This window comes from Lampetra fluviatilis, chromosome 18 (assembly GCF_964198595.1).
Source record: "Lampetra fluviatilis chromosome 18, kcLamFluv1.1, whole genome shotgun sequence".
Lineage (NCBI taxonomy): Eukaryota > Metazoa > Chordata > Hyperoartia > Petromyzontiformes > Petromyzontidae > Lampetra > Lampetra fluviatilis.
The window spans coordinates 2,822,519-2,842,093 of record NC_136292.1 but is presented as its reverse complement, the minus strand read 5'-3'; the positions used below and the strand labels follow the sequence as shown (position 1 = coordinate 2,842,093).

Below are 19,575 nucleotides of genomic sequence, written 5' to 3'. Positions count from 1 at the left end.
AATCTCTATGAGGATAAGCTCCTATATTTTACATTTGTTGAATTATTCAGATTTTAACATCATAAAATCCGTATTTTTTTCGTTCAAAATCGCTTTAATCCTAAATATCTAAAAAGAAAAAAGATAGAACAATGATTCTCCATTTACATTTGATTTGCTATTAAACGCTCTATCAAACAAAAAAAACCGCACTCATATTTTGAACGGTTTCTGAATGACAATCACTTAGAATCGAGATTTGGGGGCCTTAAAATGAAAATTTTCGGATTTTCAGATTTCTCTTGTTGTTTGTGTCCTAAAAGCTACCTATGTAGCAATTTTCAGCTACCATGTCGGGAAGTACCCTCGAGGTTTCTGAGACATACAGATGAAGGTCATTATTTATATATATAGATAGGTAAAAGTGCACCCTTGCATTGATCCCCTCTCACCACTGCTGGCAGAAAGGCCTTTGCTCGATGTACATTTGGCCGACATTGCATACTGGCCAGCCATCGTGAAAGAGGCATGGACTCCCACAGTGTACCCCACCACACTGAACCTGCCGAGCGACTGAACCGCGGTGAACTCAAATTTACTGCTGGGTGGACAGAAGCTCCGGGCATTTAAGAAACGTGGGCCATTGTTGCAATGACCATGCTGGGATATTGAACTGGCAACCTCTGGATTGCAAGTTTTTTGCTAACCATTACGCCATGGCAGGTGATGGGAATATAAAAAAAACTGAGTAAAATTTAATTTTAAACCGTAATCGTCATAGAGAGTTCAGTTAAAGTTAGCGTTTAATGCTTACCCATTATGCCACATACCAAGCATTCATGAGTTGCAGCTGATTAATGCTGTAATTAATCATCAATTACGACCATTATCGTCAATATGCTGAGGACATCCTTGTAGCAATTTTACCCAGGGGAGATGACTTTCAATGTTGCAGTGCAGCACCCAGCATTTAAACACAATACAATATTGAGTACGGAGTAAGGATCATTTTGATGATTAATACAATGAAATGCAAAGCCCTTTTCAATCCACTGCTGGATGAAGACCTCTCCCAGACCTTTTGGTCATGAGGATTATTTTACCATACTTCACCACGGAAATAATATATCGTCCGTAACAGACGATACTTTACAAATTTCTTGTGATCGCTGTCATCAGCATTATCATCAGCGATGATTTAGCTACTGCTGGATGAAGGCTTCCCATGATATTGTCATCATTCCTCAAAATCCCGTGATGCCACACTCCACCTCGCACCTATTAGCACGGTTGGCTACGTACGGTGCGAAAGAAGTTCAACACGCACGCACACATCTCTCCTGATCTCATCACTCCATCTCAATGGTGGTCACACTCCCTCGATTGCCATTCTAGCATCAATCTCCCTTTTAGTGACATGTTCGGCCCAAGCCCCACTTACGATTATTCAGAGCCAATATCATGTCTCTAACTTGTATTTGTTCTCTGAGCCTTGTGCTCTTCGGACTGCCTGTCAGTGTCATTTGCCTGCGTGCATGTCTCCACGCGTCATTTGTGTCTAATCCTGTTTTTGTTACTTGACATTTCTCAGTGTTGATGTTTATACTTCATTTGTCATAGCAGGCAATATGCACTGATTGGACACTTTTCTCTTTTGACACATTGCATTTCATTGTCAATTTTCCAAAAGCTTCCCTCTTTAATTTATCATATTGATTCTGGTGCACCTTCATTGATTGCTCTAGATATGCACGCTCGGCTGCTTTTTATTCTAGTTTATTAAGAGACTGCATGGCCGTGGTGGATGGAGGGTGGTGGGGACACCACATGGGGGGGGGGGGGGGGGTAGCGTGACGTGAGGTCGATGCACGAACCCTCATCAGCACTGTGGGATGCAGGTGACGTCATCACGCAGATGTCGGCGGTGACATCACCGCCGCACGCGCGCACTTGCCCAGTGCGCATGGTGTACAGGCAGGCACGAATCCAGCCAGCAAAACTTGTTTTTCTTCCGTTACATAGTATGACATCTAAAATATATGAATTATATTCATTCCTTCGTCAATCCAATTATTTTATGAGCACCACACGGAGTAATTTCCCACATCACATTGCGATAATATAAAGGTAAAGGTGCATCCCTGCAATTCCCTGCTCACATCACTGCCGAGCAAAAGGGCCTCCACTGGAGACGGCTTCAGAGAGCTCCTTTAAGATGGTTTTGTGGCCTTCTCGTCCACGCTAGCCATACATCTCGGAAGAGGTGGACGTACCCACACTTTACCCCACCACGTGAGACCAACTCATCCACGAACTGTGCTGGGTGGACAGAGGCAGTGGGGAGATTTAAGAAACTTGCACGCATTGGTTCCACTTCCGACCCGCGATATCGAAGTCCAATGTTCTTATCATTACACCCCTGTGGCAGTTTTGTAGCGGTGCACAATTACGTTGTTTGGTGATGCCCCCCCAGTGCATTATTACGAGGTGGCTCAGGTTAGGATTTAAATGGCTCAGCTCTGACCCAGAGGCAAAAGTGATAGCGCACTAAACACCGTACCGGCCAGACATACACTTCTAATTTAAACTGTCTCCAAGAGTTGAAATAGAAGCTGTTAGTTGGACAGTAAGTTAATTTAAAAGATATCACTTAATTTTTAAAGTTTGTAGTTGAGAAAAGTCTATTAGAAACAAACACATGCCGTTGTCCATTGCAACCTGAGAAGACCCCCCTTAAAGCCCAGGCATATCATTCAGGGACCTCTACCTGCATATAGCTGTATAGCCGTGAACAGTCATTTGCAGTGCATTACATTCCTCTCTGTTACGAGCTTCTTTGCCCGTCCTAGGACGGAAGCTGTAATATTTACGAAAAAATTGAGCAGAGTATCATTGTATCTTGTGTGAATTTAATGGCAGTGAATCTTGCACAAAAGTATGTCAACTTCACTGCATTTCACTGTAGCACTGTATTAATGGCAGTGAATCTGGCACAAAACGAAGTCATAAAACACTTCACAGCAGTTCACTGTAGCACTGTATTAATGGCAGTGATTCTTGCAAAACACTACGTGATAAAACATCTTACTTCATGTCACTGTAGCACTGTATATAACTGACCTTCAATTTGTTCAAATTCACTGTTCTGATACTTTATTCTATTCTGTTTTCGGTCGCTGGGGTTAAAATTAATTGGAAATCGATACAATATCTGGAAAATCACCGATAAATGTCTATTTTACCATAATGTAGAAGCATAAATTCGACTTACCTTTTGTCTCAAGTGCCGAAGAAATAAATAGAGACACCAAATCCACTTTGTTGCTGCGAAATAATTATTTATTAGAGCCACTTTCAATAAAGAAACGTCAAACTTAAAGCAAATTTGCGAAAAAAACCTATTATTTCCGCTCGACCTTCTTCTAGAGCGTAAAAATCCACCCGCTCATGAATATTCATGACGGGGGGTGCGGCGTGTGGAGTGACGTCCCGCGCGTTACACACAGACAGACTTTCTTGGCTCATTACAGTAGTAACTGAATCGATAGATATGGGGTCGGATTCACATCTTGACAAAATGGACAAAGTACAAAACACACACACACACGATCGTCTGCACCGTGTGGATCCTCACAAAGAGTATGGCGACTGATCATGATTAAACACACAGTAGGAACAGGAACTGAATACTGCCCACTGGGTTTGTATTGCAGTACACAAACAACCCCTCTATACCAATGTGCCTTCGATTAGCATGATTGGCTACGTAGGGTGCGAAAGAAGTTCATCATACATACGGTGTGCGTGTGTGTGTGTCCTCGTCCGCACACAAAAGCAACACCTTCATTGCTCACAATGGTGATGACAGCAGCCACTCTGCCAGGGAAAGCTTCGAACCCACCTTACTCGGTGAACATGACCCGTGCCGAGTTGCATCAAGTTGTACATTTGCAACACACACACCCAATGCTTTAATCACCTTAGTTCGCACACCTGTAAGCTACACCGGTGGACGCGGCTGTCACGAAACAAAATCAAGCGAAGGGCGCTAACGGTTAGACCCGATGTGGTGTGATGGTGAGGAAGAGGCGAGCGGTGAAGGGTGGGTGGTGGTGGTGGGGGGAGAAGGTTTTGTGCCACCGTCTTTTTGCTGGCATGCATCCACGCACGGGCTGACATTTGCGTCATTGACCGGAGCGATGTGTTTGCAGATAAGATGACAGATGCGTCTCCCGGGGCGTGCGGCTGGCGGGCGTGCCACACAACTTTCCCCAGCGCGGCTCACCACCACCCCCCACCACCAGCCTCCCCCCACCATCCCCACCACCACCACCCTCCCCCCCACCACCACCAGCCTCTCCCCCCCACCACCACCACCCTCCCCCCACCATCCCCACCACCACCCTCCCCCCCATCATCCCCACCACCACCACCCTCCCCCCACCACCACCAACACCACCCCCCCCCATCACCCTCCCCCCACCACCACCACTACCCTCCCCCACCACCGCCACACCACCCCTACCCTCCCCCCACCACCCCCACCCTCCCCCCCCACCACCCTCCCCCCCACCACCCCACCCTCCCCACCACCACCACCCTCCCCCCACCACCACCCTCCCCACCACCACCCTCCACACCACCCCTACCCTCCCACCACCACCCCCACCCCCACCCTCCCCCCCACCACCCCCACCCTCCCCCCCACCACCCCCCCCCACCACCCCACCCTCACCCCCCACCCTTACTCCCCCCCCACCCCCTCCCCACCCACCCTTCTTTGCGAGTCGGCAGATCCGCGACAGCAAGATCCATACCGCGTGATGGATTCAAATAAACACGAGCGCGAGCCCGAGAATAACTAGCTGAACTGCTAATAAATAAATAAACAAACAAGTAAACGGGGAGATTAATAAATAAACAAACGAGCGTTATAATGGTACCACCCCACCGCACAAATCGGTCAGACTTGCGCCGTGGAGAAGCTTAAAGTTTTACACGGCATTTAACTTATTGTTTTGTGAGTTGTGTTGACGTCGTTCGCTTATAACGACGTCTGCGCAAGTATTTGTACGCAGTTTATTTGTACACATATGTGTATTTATTTTCGTGCCGATTTTTTTTTGTAAAGTTCTTTAAACCAAAACAGCGTTGACGCTTCACTCCGTGCCACCACCAAGCTTTAAGTTATAGACGCTATTACTTAGGCATTACGTGGAAAGTGGTTGGTCAAACTCACATTTTGGGTTAGCCTGCGTTAGCGCAGCGCCATTTGAGGATTAGTTATCCTACTAAAGCAGATACAAACTCGATGTGCCTGTACTCGTTGTGCTTATGCTCGTGCCTGCGCTGCCTGTGTGAGTTTTTCACAATTTCCCGTGCAATTAGAATAAATCTCGCACGCCGATTTGATACAACTTTGAAAAATTAGTCTGCTTATACCCCAAGGAGCAATCATAAAAAAAACAGCCTTGTTCTTTCTCGCTAAATTAAAGGAAATATTCCTCGCGATCGCGATGCACGTTAAATGATGTGTACTTAGAGCGGTGGCGCAGTGGTTAGCGCACTGCGAATGAACCCTGCTACATGAGTTCGATTCCTGCTCACGGCCAACATCAGTGACGATTGTATGAACCGGTCCTGGGCCTCCCCGAGGTCGTTCTCAGCGGCCGGGCCTTCATCGGTGCTCGCCAAAAGCAATTGCCCCAATAGTGTATTAAGGCGATATGGGAAATTCTAGATTTGAAGTTTTCGTGACTGCAAGGATCCATATTCTTAGGTTTTTTTCGGTAAAGTCATTTAGGTAAAAAATTTTTATTTAAATTAATAAAGGTAAAATAAAAATCTAATTAAAATCACGTTTCGGAGGCAACACAAGCTTCCACCTGAAGACGGAAGCTTGTGTTGCCTCCGAAACGTCGTGATTTTTATTTTACTTTTATAATTTTTTTTATATTTTTTTACCTACGTGACTTTACCGAAAAAACCTAAGGATATGGGAAATCTTTGTTTTTGTGTTTAGAGCACCCCTAATTGGAGGGGGTTACTTTACTCTCTTTCTGTTCTTGACAATCACCCACCGGTTAAGGCTCGAATGCTGTGCAGGACAGGTTTAAATTACTTTCCACACAATTCCGCTGAATCTGTGTTGCATTTGCGTCATTAGGTCCATTTATTCTCGAGTACCACATACGTCAGCTAAAGCAATATTTTAACATTATTGCATTTTATCCTCATGTATGTATTCTATATGTGTGGCCCATTGTTTCATAAGTATATTATGTAATGACATTTTTGAAGTCGGAACACAGTGTTGTCTAAATACATTACAGTACCGTGTATAGATATTTTTGATTGCTTAATTAAAACTCTTATATGAAATTAATAAAAACTTGCTGTCTGCAAGCCATTCTACTGGGGCTATAAAACTGCACAAAAGTGATCTAACAAATAGATTATTAAAATTGCATTTCGATACAATGGCTGTGCAATGTTATGATATTACGTTTTTTTTTATATTTATGTAGGGCCCTTGGTGCTGTAATAGTTTTAAGTGTTTAGTCCAATAATAGAGCCTCTTGAGTGAGTTGCAGTGGTATTTACCCGTAGTGTCCTTTGTTTTTAACTCAAAAGAATGTTTCAAATATGCTTAAACATGCAAAACAATGCCAACCACACAATTGGATTGTAGTTGTCACAGCAAGGTATATATTGAAAGGACGTGCGGCTTATTGCAGACGTATTTTGTGTTAAAATACAGGAATACAAAACCATTAATTCAAACAGCATGTGGTGTGATGTTGCTTGTGACGAAGTATCAATCTCATAGATGTTCTGTTACTTGTAAAAAAAAGTGCTTGTGGTTTTTTTTAAGAGACAAAAGCCTGTTTTGTGTCGCTGCAAAGTGCCATTAGTGATGACGTTACATCTGGTCACACGGAAAACCAAACCGAAACACGACTCATGCGTGTAGATAATATTTACAAGGATACATCACCTAGAAATTCACATTGAACATTTTGTAAAAAAATATTTATTTCAAATCAATTGCTCGCACTGTAAAACCATTTCACCTCGCACGTTATACGACTCGATTTAACCATTTTTAGAGTGCAAACAAGATATTGACTTTTAAAATCTTAATTGTTGCAACCATTTTGCCACCTGCATTGTTTCGATTGACATTGACGTGATTGCTCATAGCTGGTATAGCACCAAAATGCATGTGTGCGGTACAATCCTCCGATTGGTGCCATTTATCTCGCGATGCTCAATCATTTTCGTGGTCGTGAGCTAATTGGGAAAGGAGGAAGCAATTTGTGTATGACTTCAGGGAAGAACGGTCCACGTTGGTGGTGGCGTGGTAAACGATAAAAGTATATTTTTAATTGAATGGGAATTGCAAAGAAAAACATTCGTTTGAAATATTGATAATTTAATTATGCGTAATGGGATTGTCCCTTGGGGATTAGATGGTGTTTACAAAAAATACGTTTAACAAATGTTACAATTGTCCGCCGACTGTTTATGAGATAGATACAAAATCGGACCATTCCACTTTCATGTGAACTGTTAAATTAGGTTACGAGAAATAAAGCGGCATTTTTGCTCTAGATATTTTACACTGATGGGCAATACTTACAACCAATGTGTGTAGCACGGTATGGATTGACTACAAATGCTTCATTATATGCAATAGTAATTAAACAAACGTTCTTTGCTGGTTAAATATATTTTAACAATAATGCACAGTTCTCAGGATGGAGGCCTCCCCACACCACGTGACTGTGAGGGTTGTTTGACCATACTTCACCATCCTGACTAATGCAGCAGCTTAGTGAAGACGGGTGAAGAGCAGGCAGATATCATTCGCTACTGATCATAGCTGTGGCCTGGATTCAAATTCCTGGTTCATCGCCTCAAAGTGTTGCAACACCACTGCTCCCACGATACATATATACTATTCAAATATACAGGGTGCTTCAAAATAATATTAACATGTATGAGAATTTGCAACAATACCATGAGAAATGTGCCTCTGGGCTCTGGAGACCACCTGGAGAAGATTCCAGGCATCTGTTGACAATGTTAGCGAACAGGTGGAGACTGACTTTTTTAAAGCTATTAACATCACATTTGTTATCATGTTACAGTGAATTATCCGTTCTTTTGCATTAAAAACGATAGTCCCGTATAAGTGTTAACATGTTTTTGAAGCAACCTTTATATGATGTTTTGTTGTTGAAAAAAGTCCCCTTGCAAGTGGACATATTTGGAGATTTGGGTCGTGTAAGTATAGTGGCGGATGACTGGTGCAAGGACGGGTGAACTTAAAAGGCGGAGGATTAACTGTCTACGTGGCTGTGTGTCACTGTGCAAAATGTTGCTCATCAACTCTTTATCATGTTTGCTCCATGTCAGGCAAAGCAGGCTCTTTTCATTACTGATATATTCCTTGACCAGGTAAGTGAGCAATTTGTCAACCACATTTTGACTGCTCCAGTTTAGGCTCTGGGGGGCGGGTGGGACATGGAACATTTGCAGTCAGTCTCAGAGAGCAGTGGATGGCTGCTTATTCTGTCCGTTGTCACAATTTAACAGTTTCGCCATTTGATTTTGAGACATTGAGTGGCGATGCACGTTTACTCCGCCTGACCATTTACATAAAGCACGAAACCCCTTGTATGTCAATAAGGGATCTGATTTCAGAGTCAACTAAATAACACATTTAGTATAAAATTTGCCTTGGGGAGAAAATTGTAATCTTACATTTGTCTGTGTATTAATTTAGCAAAATTATTTCTCTGTATGTGGTTCACTACAAACTTATTAAAGGTAGGCACTGTCATTTGTGCTCTGATGAATGGACAACCCATTGTATATTAAAAAAAAACTGCTCATTTATTATTCTCGCCTTTCAAAAATGTTTTATGTCCACTACACCCCCCCTCAAGTTGGTTTAGCGGGCCAATTAAATGTTAACACTATCCTTTGACGTGATCCACAATACTCTGTTTGTGAGTTCCTCGCCGTTCTCTTGTGCCAAGCGGCTGAGTCACCTTTTTGGCAATCGCCGACGGAAGTTCGCACTTTCTAATGTGAGCAGCAGCGGCGGGTCTTGGCACTCTCGGACGCTCTCCATTCTCCGCCCGGATGTCGCAATCGCGAGATGCGCCGCCGCCTTCCTTAGCAACAGCGACACTGCCGTACGGCGTCCAGAAAATCAATGCCTCGGGCAGCCGTGACCGATAGTCGGCCAGCGTGCGACCTCGATGGCCGTGTGTCCGACCCAGCCTCCCCACCCAGTAGGTGCAATTTTTTTTCATTAGTTTTCGGAGCTTCCTACTTCGTAAACATTATTTAACACACGGTGATTTTTTTTTTATAGAGCCAAGCAAGCCCACTCTACGCTTCAGCAGTGTTTGGCAAACAAAAGCATTGATAGGTAATTGCTCTCTGCGTTTTCCAATGAAAGGAGTTTCTTGTTAAATTTTGGCAGTGCTCTCTGCGTTCCTCTTTTTTTTACTTCTCCTAAAGAAACATTGGATGTATTCCCGGTTAATATAAAACGCGTTTTAGGTTTGTTTAACCAGTCTGTGTCAATTCAATTTAAATAAAGTGAATTAAAGTTGCTGATATTTCACGGCAGCTTTGCAAGCCAAAGTTTGTTTGGGAGGATTTTTGTTTCATTGTGTGTCCTTGTCACTGACATCATATATGGGCACAGTTGCCTAAAGCACGATATGAGATGACAGAGGAAAATGTTTTACATTCATTTTATATATTTAAAAACATTGTGGGGAGGGAGATTTACACAAAACAAAATACGCATTTTAAATATATATCCACATTTACTTTTGTCAGTACAGTTTAAGAGAAAGTAGTAGGCACTTTGATCAGAGAAAATCACTACTTTGAGCAGAGAAAAATCATTGATGGCTGAATAAAAAATAAACGAATATTGCATGCAGTGCAGTGGAGAACGTGAATGTGAGGAATGCTTCCCTAATTTTTAGATAAATCTGAAAAATAAAAAAATGGGCCTTGATAAAAAAAAATTGTGCATGTCCCAAATAAAGGTAGTTTCTAGTATTTTGGACGAAACGTGAAATGTAATGGAACGTGAAATCACTCTTCATGATGTCACATCGGTGCTTTTACCGCTGAAGGTGTTGTCACGTGACAGCATCGTTTGATCCGTGATGTCAAGGTGATCTTGAACTCCGATGGAATGATATGGTAAACATGAGAAATTAAATTACTCCTAAAACAATATTAATTTAGTATTTATAAAGGTAAGTTATTTACCCAGTGAATATGGTGAATGTGCGGTGCCAAAATACTTTCCCGGACTAAAAAATGCACCAGAAAGTAAGACTCATTCCCAACTAGTGGATCAATTTGAAAAAAAGTAATGAAATCCGTCAATATGATTCAGGTAAATATCCTCTAACATTACACAGGCTGTGAGAATCACGGTAACGGGTAAGAAATACAGCACTAACATTGTGCTGTCTTACGAATGGTGCACAGGGCACGAAGTCTCAAAACCCTTGCGTACCACAGAAGCGGAGCTCCGTTCTGTATCTCGACATGTCACAAGTGTACATGTGTACAGCACCGCAAAAAAAAATGTTCTCTCCAGCTCAGTGTGCTTTGCCTAGTAAAGTAAAATATAGTTTAGTTTAATTTGTATTTTTAGTGTTTTGCGTACCTTTCCTGTACTCTGCACTATCCTGTTTTTGTATTGTTTGTCGTCGTCACGTTCTGATTCTGATTCGTTAAAATGTGTTTGGGTGGACTGCATGTCGACCAAGTGCCATGTAGATTTGGCACTGAGCAAAAGTGGCGACTTGCATGTGCAAGTTCCAGGTGTCAGGCCGCATACCGTATTGTAAGACGCAACTCCAATTTTGCTTTGAATGAAATATGAAAAGTGGAAAACCTACAATCCAGAGAATGCGGTATTTGTTCCATCTGCAAAGCGGTGTTGCATTTGCGGGTTGTCTTTCTGTCTCCTTGTATAAGGCACTACTGTTGGCACGGAGTCGAAGCTATTTTTGTTTGTTGGAAAGAAAAGAATAACACACCTATGCATAGCAAGTGGGGCTCAATGTTACAGTTTTCAGTGGGAAAAAATCCCCATGTTATACGCTTCGTGTTATTGTTATAATCTTCAGTGCTTCAGCAACGAGTCTGTTTTTTTAATATAACATGTAAAAATTGAAAAGTGTATCGTATTTCCAAGTATTTTGACTTTCTGAAAATTGTAATTGTTGCAAGAAATTGGATGGAAATACTAAACTTATTTTTAATAAAGTGAATTTCCATACAAATGTATAAATACAACCTTCATAGACAGCTTATTGGAATGCACTGTAATTTGTGTTAGCGGTAACTTATGAAGTTTGCAGCAAGTGCAGATTTTTTTCAGGGAAAAAAAAAGACTTCTCCCTTTGCGATTTTTTTGTTGCAAACAAATGTCAGCATTTTCATTGGAAAAAAAGTGTAGATGAATTCGTAATGAAAATATATCAGACACATTTAATGCATTAGAAAAAAGCAACATTAGATTTTTAAGAGAAAAAAAAACACAACAATCCATCATCTGAGTTTTTTTTTCTTATTTCATTATTGTTATTAATGTTCGTAAAAAAAAGTTGTATCATGCATATTCACTGTCTTGGCTGTCTTTACTTCCTGTTCTACATGTATACATGTATTTTAAATGATATGAATGTAAACTGGACATGTTTTAAATTTAACTCGCATACGTATCATTATGCGTTTGCTATCTGTGTCCATGTATGTGTCAGTTAACAACCTGCACGCTCATGCAAAAATACATTTTCTATCTCAATGGATTATCCAGGTGAACTGTTTAAACTTAAAACACGTTTTTCCATCCGAACAAAAAATCTAGATTGGTCCAGTGTTACTGGCTAGAAAATACATGCGGGGAGTAATTGCGTGTTAGTATGCCTTTGCAAAATGTATATTAATATTTACCCAAGTAACCCTAAGCTCGAGTATAATAAACAATCTCCTAAATTCGATGCAACTGGTAATTAGCGCAGCACATTTAATAAATTTCCCGATTTGTCATCATAGCTCTGGTTGACTTAGCTGTATCCCATGCTATTAGATTGACACGTTACGTTTCTGTTTTGATTGGACTTTCAAAGGAGGCAATTAAATGCAGGTTTTGTTAATCTCATTCCCCGTGATACATTTTCGTCTCCTTATTAATGCAGCGTTTATTTTCCCCGCGAGCAAATTTGGTAACCGGTTGTTAACATGCACACCTTGTGATAACAAGGGCTAGCGACATATTGGTCTTCTGCTAGCCACATATTAAACGGTGTGTGTGTGTGAGTGTACATTTAGGTCATCATTCATTGGCGCTACGTCATTTTCCATGAATTGCTACAATTGGTAACAAACCACTGTGTGTAGGTGAAATAATGGATATGTGCTCAACAGTGTATTAGCCCAATTGTGCGCGACAACAGTTGTGATACTTGATTTAGTATGAAGATGCATCCTGTGCAAGAGTTTATTTGCGATTTAGTTTGCAGAATATCTTAATGACTGAATACATGTGAGATATCATTTAAAGACTTCACGGTCAAATGTAAAAGACAAATTAGTGTTGGTAATCATTAAGGGCTGTTGTCTACATGTTTTGGCAAGCATTTAACACGCATATTTTTTTGTATGTATTCATTAAATTAACCTAGATCATCACATATCTTGAATATTACTGTTGACAGTTTTATTATCTGGTCAGAATAATTGACTTGAATTGGAAAATGCATATTAGTACTGTAATTCATTTGCTTTGTCAGGAGCAGCTCGATAGATAGCAGTTCATCAAATTCCATGCAGCTTTCAGACAAAAGTAAATTTGTAGCCATATGGTATTAATATTGTATTAATTGTTTTAATTTGTATTGAATAGGATATAAACACAGGGCATCTGCGAGCCACTAAATTGCCGGTTATCTGACTCCGCAATTGGCTTACAAACAATATGCTTAAATCAATACCAAGTCTGAAAGTCATTCAGTCATCGCAGACAGAGTATAAATAGCCAGCAACACCTTTATAACCTGTGTGTGTAATAAATCGTAAGCCGACTCTGCCCTGGGACTGTGGGATTACACAGTGGCCAGTGTGTTTGTTTGGATGGCCGGTGGAGGAGGTGGGTGCTGGGGGTGTAATTTTGGAAACTAAAGCCCAGCGTCCTGTCGTGTGGACGGCGGAAGAGAATGAGAGTGCCCAGATATCTTGTCGATCTTCCTCCCTTTTACAGTCCTCCGCCCTATCCCCCCTCCCGACATCGCCCTGTATGAACACGCAACGGAGGATAAAAACAAAATTGCATATGTGCACACACATGCATAAACATACACAGAGATTAAGACCTTTAATGCGCTGTTGGGGAAAGTGTTGTTAGCACCTGTGAAGGTCGACATGGCACATGAGCGGTGGGTGGCCAACACCACAGCTGACCACCTTTGTCTCCCCAACACTGATTTTTACACAACGCACCATGTGCTCATTTTAAGGCTGAATTGACCTAGAGGGGAGTGGGGGGAAGGTGCAGGACCGGTTCCGATATTCGTGAGCTACGTTGAGCTGTGAGCTGGAATGAAACCTGGGTGGCTGGGTTCGCAGCACGCTACCCCCACCACACTATCGCTACCCCACATATGCAGACACACGTGCATGAACACACACACATGCACACGCACGCTCATGCATGCACAAACAGCAATTCGCACATGCATGCACACACACACACGAGCATGCACAAGCACTAGCAAAACACAAGAGCCCTTTCTACCAGCCGGGATGATTTATAGTCCATGGGACAGGCTGGGAGCCATGAAGTGCTGGAGTGGTTAGGGAGGCAGCGGAAAGTGAACAGGAAAGAGAGACGTTGATAAAGTAACACTTTTAGGAAGGCTACCGGCGAACAGCCCTTCGGGGAGAAAACATTTCAGCTCAAGTCTGTTTGATCCAACCCGCACCTTTTTTTCATTCCCGCGCCCCCGTCTGTTTGTTTCAGTATGTACACCGCAATTTGATGCTCCTGCTGAACAGCTCGCCGTTAATTTATTTCAGCACCTTTGAGAGTATTTTGCGGTAGAGTGGTGGCACAATGGTTAGAGCACTGCGCTTTGAATCCACAAACCCGAATTTGATTAGCGGCCGTGGCCAACATCAGAGTAATATCTGAACTCACCTACCCTTCCCCCCACACCCCCTCCACTATCACATTTCACTTACCAGCATGGTGAAGTATGGTCAAATACCCCCCATGACTAACAAGGCTTTGAGAGGCCTTCATACAGCGGTAAATTGAAAAAGGACAGTGACTTATATTCACCAAGAAAAGCCCATCGTTAGATTTTGAGGAAGGCTTTCCAATGTATTCCTAATAAAATTCAACTCACGCATAGATGCATCCAGGATTTATTTACTCTCTAAAGCAATAATTCAAGTCGGTATAACTAACCGTATGCTTTTCTGTATGGATTCATACTAGTTAGGCCTTCACACCAAAATTGTTCGCCTCATTGAATACTTTCATTTTCAACATTGCAATGTTACTAGATAAAGATACACTTATATTTACTCAAAGCGACATTGTTTATATTTCAATTATTGTTATTCTGAAACTGAATTGGTCTACAAAATGTGAAAAAATGTTAAGGTAATTGCAGATCATATAGACCAGTGGTCTCGCAATTCACTCCCCTTGGGATTCAATAAAGTGTTGTGATTCAGATTTAAGATTCCATTCAATTCAAGAATCGAATTGTGTTTTACACTGCGGTGAATGTAGCTGCCTCAAGTTCCCGACGGGGATCACGTGACCCCATTACTAAACACGACAAAAAAATTAATGGAGAAAATATTGATACTCACACGCCTTATTTCATGGGTGTATTGTGAGCTTAGGACTTAATTTTAACAAATAAATTGATGCATCATTGCACATATATATGGCAGCAGGGTTGTCCATCAAGGTAGTAGAAATGTTTGCTCAAAGAGGGTTTTTTTTTGGACTCTTCTCTATCACGCTGTCTTATCTACATACTTTTCCACCCAACATTTGTCTTGGGAATATCTCTCTCATATAAATGTCACAAGTCCTACTTGTCCAAGACGATTTGCTTCATACAAATGGAATGTTGGCTTGGTTGGAAGGCGCGGTTATTGTTGAATGCATAAGATATGCTTCATTATCGTGACATGAAACTGGGATAAAAAGCAATTATGAATTTGCACTCTGAGTCAAAGCCAGGTCATTTTAGTGCTAACGTGAGCACGAGGTTGAATGTTTAAACAAAAGACCAATCTTGAAGCTCAAGATAAAGCTCTGGGAAATGTAATTGATAAATAACAATAATTTACAGCTTGTTGTCAATGCACTGCTGGAAGAAGGCCTTTTCACGATATCAGTCATGGGGGATTGTTGATCCATACTTCATCAGTTGGCACAGTGGGAGGTGGGGCATCTATCAGTAATCTCAGTCAGTTAACCTATAACACCTGGATCTGTCCAGTGACCTCCTGCCAGCGAGTGACACTTCAGGTGAATGCAGTATGCACCTAGCCTGGCACAAGTGCTGTGGTGATGTCACCGACACTTAGTGCGGGTTTGTGAAATCATTGCCTAGGACAAAGTTCAAATATCACTGGCCATTGATGCCAACGAAGTAACTAAAAAAATAAATTATCTACACGGAACATTAGTAAAAGTTTCGTCAAAAGTATTGTGAACATTAAAATGCATTTGTGTTAAATATATTCCAAAATATTGTAATTGTGCGATTTTTGCATGACAATATAGATCCAAAACCCATGCAAAGCATCTATACTTAATGAGTCCTGGATTTGTTGCACATGCAGCGCATTTTGAATATGCAGCATCAAACTTTAAAGCAATTGACTCGCAGCTAATGTCAGTTTTGTGCTCGCTGTGTGTGTTGTTTGTGTTTGCACGGAGTGTGTGATGCGCGTGCACAGACACACACATATATGCTTGCGTGCACACCTTTTATAGACGTATGTATAATGCATTCACATGCGCACGGACAATAAGCTAGCTTGCTCTGAGATGAATGCCTACACAGTTCAGCTGTAACATATACACAGTGAACATAGAACAAATATATAATGATCAATTATCGGTGTTAATGATGCATCAATTAGTCGATTCTAACGCTGCTTCGTCTTTGCATGGCGACGTTCATTTAAAAGCAACAACTCTAAGTTTTACATTGAAGTGGTTGAACCATATAATTGCGTCAGGAGCAGCGGAGTGTGTCAGTGTTGATGATGCCTCCTTCGTATTTGTGAATCGGACATTGAGTCATTATGTGTTCCACGGGTTTGTTCTGCGTTGAATTGTGCGTGCTCGGATCGATTCTTTGCATTCCTTCTGTTGTATTTATTTCTCTGTAAACACAACATGTTCTGCAGGGCACCACAATGTAGTACAAAACAGATACTTGATTCTTGAGAAATATAAAAATTACAATTCATGACATTTTTTGGGATTGTGAGAGGTGGCCGAATCAGTACATACTAATTAATAATAACAATGTTAATTTGTATATTACAGTGCATACATAGTAACCACTGTATTGCAAATTATATTTGTGGATGCTGGTTCCATATTCAACAGTCGAGAAGAATGATTAAGTACGTGAAATGTATGGATATGCAAGATGTCTTTAAATCAACCCAAAAAATCCCATGCTGTGTACACATAAATTTTGTGAATAGGTTACACCTGCTTTCGTGATGCGAAGAGGCTAATGAGCCCGTAGTTATTCTCATCAAGTTGTGCACCCCCTTATTGAACCAAAGAATGATTGAGGCGACGCTCAACGATTGGGGAATTACATTTCTGCGTAAACGTTTTGGCAATAGGGCCTCTAATTTTGAACTTCTATTCACAAAGTGGAGACAAAACTGATTCCAGGAATTACGGACCCATTAGCTCCTATCATCTCGTGTGGAGGAGTAAGATGGATTGTGACAATGCAGGATCATGAGGGATGGTGATGGCACTGGGGGGGCACCTTCATCCAGTAGTGGATGATGTACACACATATATCGTTAAAGGCAGATATGAGAAAAAAATAGATTGAATTTCATGTTGCACAGGTTAAGCATATAAACATACACAGCACACGTAGAACAAAATAAAATAACTATTGCGACAAATAAAAAAAAATAGGGAAATTGAATATTGGCGCTCGACGCAAAATACACTTACCCACAGCTCCACGAGTTTGAGCAGTGTTTCTTAGCTGTTGGTGCATGTGATTTTCAACGTGTACAATGTACTCCAAGATGAGGGCTTCCTCACGCCTTAAAGGTCCTGGGGGTTCATTGACCATACTTTACCACACTACTCAGTGCGGGCGGGCCGTCAGACTTGGGAGCATCAGACTGTACAACATCAATGAGTTTATCCGTCCTTGACGATTTTCAATCTTTGCATTAATTGTCCAACAGGTAGTAAATTGCCCACAGGGTGCCTTGTACTCAACCCCATGGGTGTGCGTGCGTGTTCCCGCTACCGTGTGTGGGGTTCCCAGGCTTCAGGCGCTGCGCAAGGAGAAGTCACGGGATGCGGCTCGGTCGCGGCGCGGGAAGGAAAACTTCGAGTTCTACGAGCTCGCCAAGATGCTGCCTCTTCCCGGGGCCATCACGAGCCAGCTGGACAAGGCCTCAATCATCCGACTCACCATCAGCTACCTGAAGATGCGAGACTTTGCTGCGCACGGAGACCCACCCTGGCACCTGCACATGGACGGCCCTCCGCCCAACACCTCCGTCAAAGGTGATGCTTTACCACCGCCAGCGACTGCTATCACCGCTGTCACCGCTGAAACCAAAACCCTGAGCTATTTCTCGGGCAGCCTCGGTCTGTCTAAATTGTGCAGTCTACTGTGATACCTTTCAAAGTTATGTCAGTGCCAGATTCCATTGCCAGATCTCAATTCATGCCACCTGAACACAGATGCCAATTCCTGGAATAATCCAGGTCAAACTGGATAGGTAGCAACCCTCTAAGTGTTCGTTCATTCATTCATTCCTAGTGTTTTAGTTTTCATACAAAGTTGCTGCAAACAAGCCCAGAGGCCCAAAACACCAAGCTACAAGCAACAAGCAACACAAGGTGTCATAGATCTTCATTATTACGATTATTATACAGGGTGTTTAAAAAAAATGGACCCGATTTGAAATCGCTATATCTTTGAAATTGGGTCCATTTTTGGAAACACCCTATATATTATAAAATGGAGTAGTTGTATGAATTTTGGAAAATAGACGATTTGATTTTGAATTTTACTTACATTTTTGGATCCTTGAGTGTCACTGGAAAACTAAATTGGTATGTTTGCACTTGTCTGATTGCATGTTTTTGGAACATTTATTGGTGAATGCACTGCTATGAATCAGGCAGCCTAAGTTAAATTCCCGTCCTCGGTGATTTTGACAATCCTCGAAGACACTGCTGTGTCACAAACTGCATCAGATCAGCAGGCTGATATGCACATCGCCTTTATGAATGAAAAATTAAAGGCAAGTCACAGTGCGATCGTGGCCTTGCAAACCAAACCATGAAATAAAACACTGTAATCTGTGCTGCTTCAATGGAATAGAAAAACTACGCAAATGCTCTCCTAGCGGATCGTGACATTGGCTTTTAGCTCCTAAACATATTGCAGCTCATAGGTCAACTGATCATTAATGTGCAATTTTATTGAGGGACTCTGCGTTGTCTTGCTGCGGTCTGGGACTTGGTAATTCTACTTGTGTTTGAAATCGTGTCCTTCATGCCAATAGCACCCCACAATGCTGTTATTGTTATTGTGCTGCCTTGCCTAAGCTTGCATTTATTCTTTTAACATCGGCAGGAATTTAAATAGTTTCGCAATTTGTCCTTACAGTATATAGTTCAAGGCCAATGCATATATTATCATAGTGTGTTTATGTTTGCATTTTGACTGCAAGTATTGTGGTTAATGCAGACATGAATCCTTGTTAAAAGGTTTCATTTTGTTGCCAGAAAAAAGGGGAAAACCCCTATTACTAGTATATACTTTATTTATATATATTTATTTATTTATTTTAGTGACTTCCTTACCTTTCCTACACTTTGCCACTGCTATCGGTGCTTATATTATTTTGACTTTCTGACCCGCTCTTTCTGGACAACTGTGAGAAAGAGCTTCATAGCTCCTCGGATTCCTCCAGTTTAAGTAAAGATTCTGATCAAATGAGTACTAGGTGTGGTATGACAACATCAGCATTGGGGAGGCAAATGCATCTATCTGGGCATGGTGTTAGCCACACCATCCCCTTGGACAATATGCAAGCCTCGATAGTGGCTCACAAACAGCACTTGCCGGAACAGTTTGTATTGCTCTGCAGGATGATTTGTCTCTGTATATGTATCGCTGATTACGTGTATAAATATATATGATGAGTTATTTTTTATACAACGCTGATAAGAGATGTATGTGAAAGCTTTGGCAAAATTAATACATGTTTACTGTAAAT

The 19,575-nt window shown here is 41.7% G+C and overlaps 1 protein-coding gene across 2 annotated transcripts in view; it reads left to right on the top strand.

Annotated features, from left to right (window-relative positions):
- LOC144937090 (neuronal PAS domain-containing protein 3-like) overlaps window positions 1-19,575 on the top strand; it is a 108,110-nt gene that overhangs the window by 45,436 nt on the left and 43,099 nt on the right. Inside the window, exon 3 of one of the 2 annotated variants that reach the window (XM_078864343.1) lies at window positions 17,604-17,848. In XM_078864343.1, coding sequence (XP_078720469.1) covers window positions 17,604-17,848 — 245 coding nt within the window. Of the gene's footprint in view, window positions 1-17,595; window positions 17,849-19,575 lie in introns of both variants that reach the window. The other variant, XM_078864342.1, reaches the window with a different exon arrangement.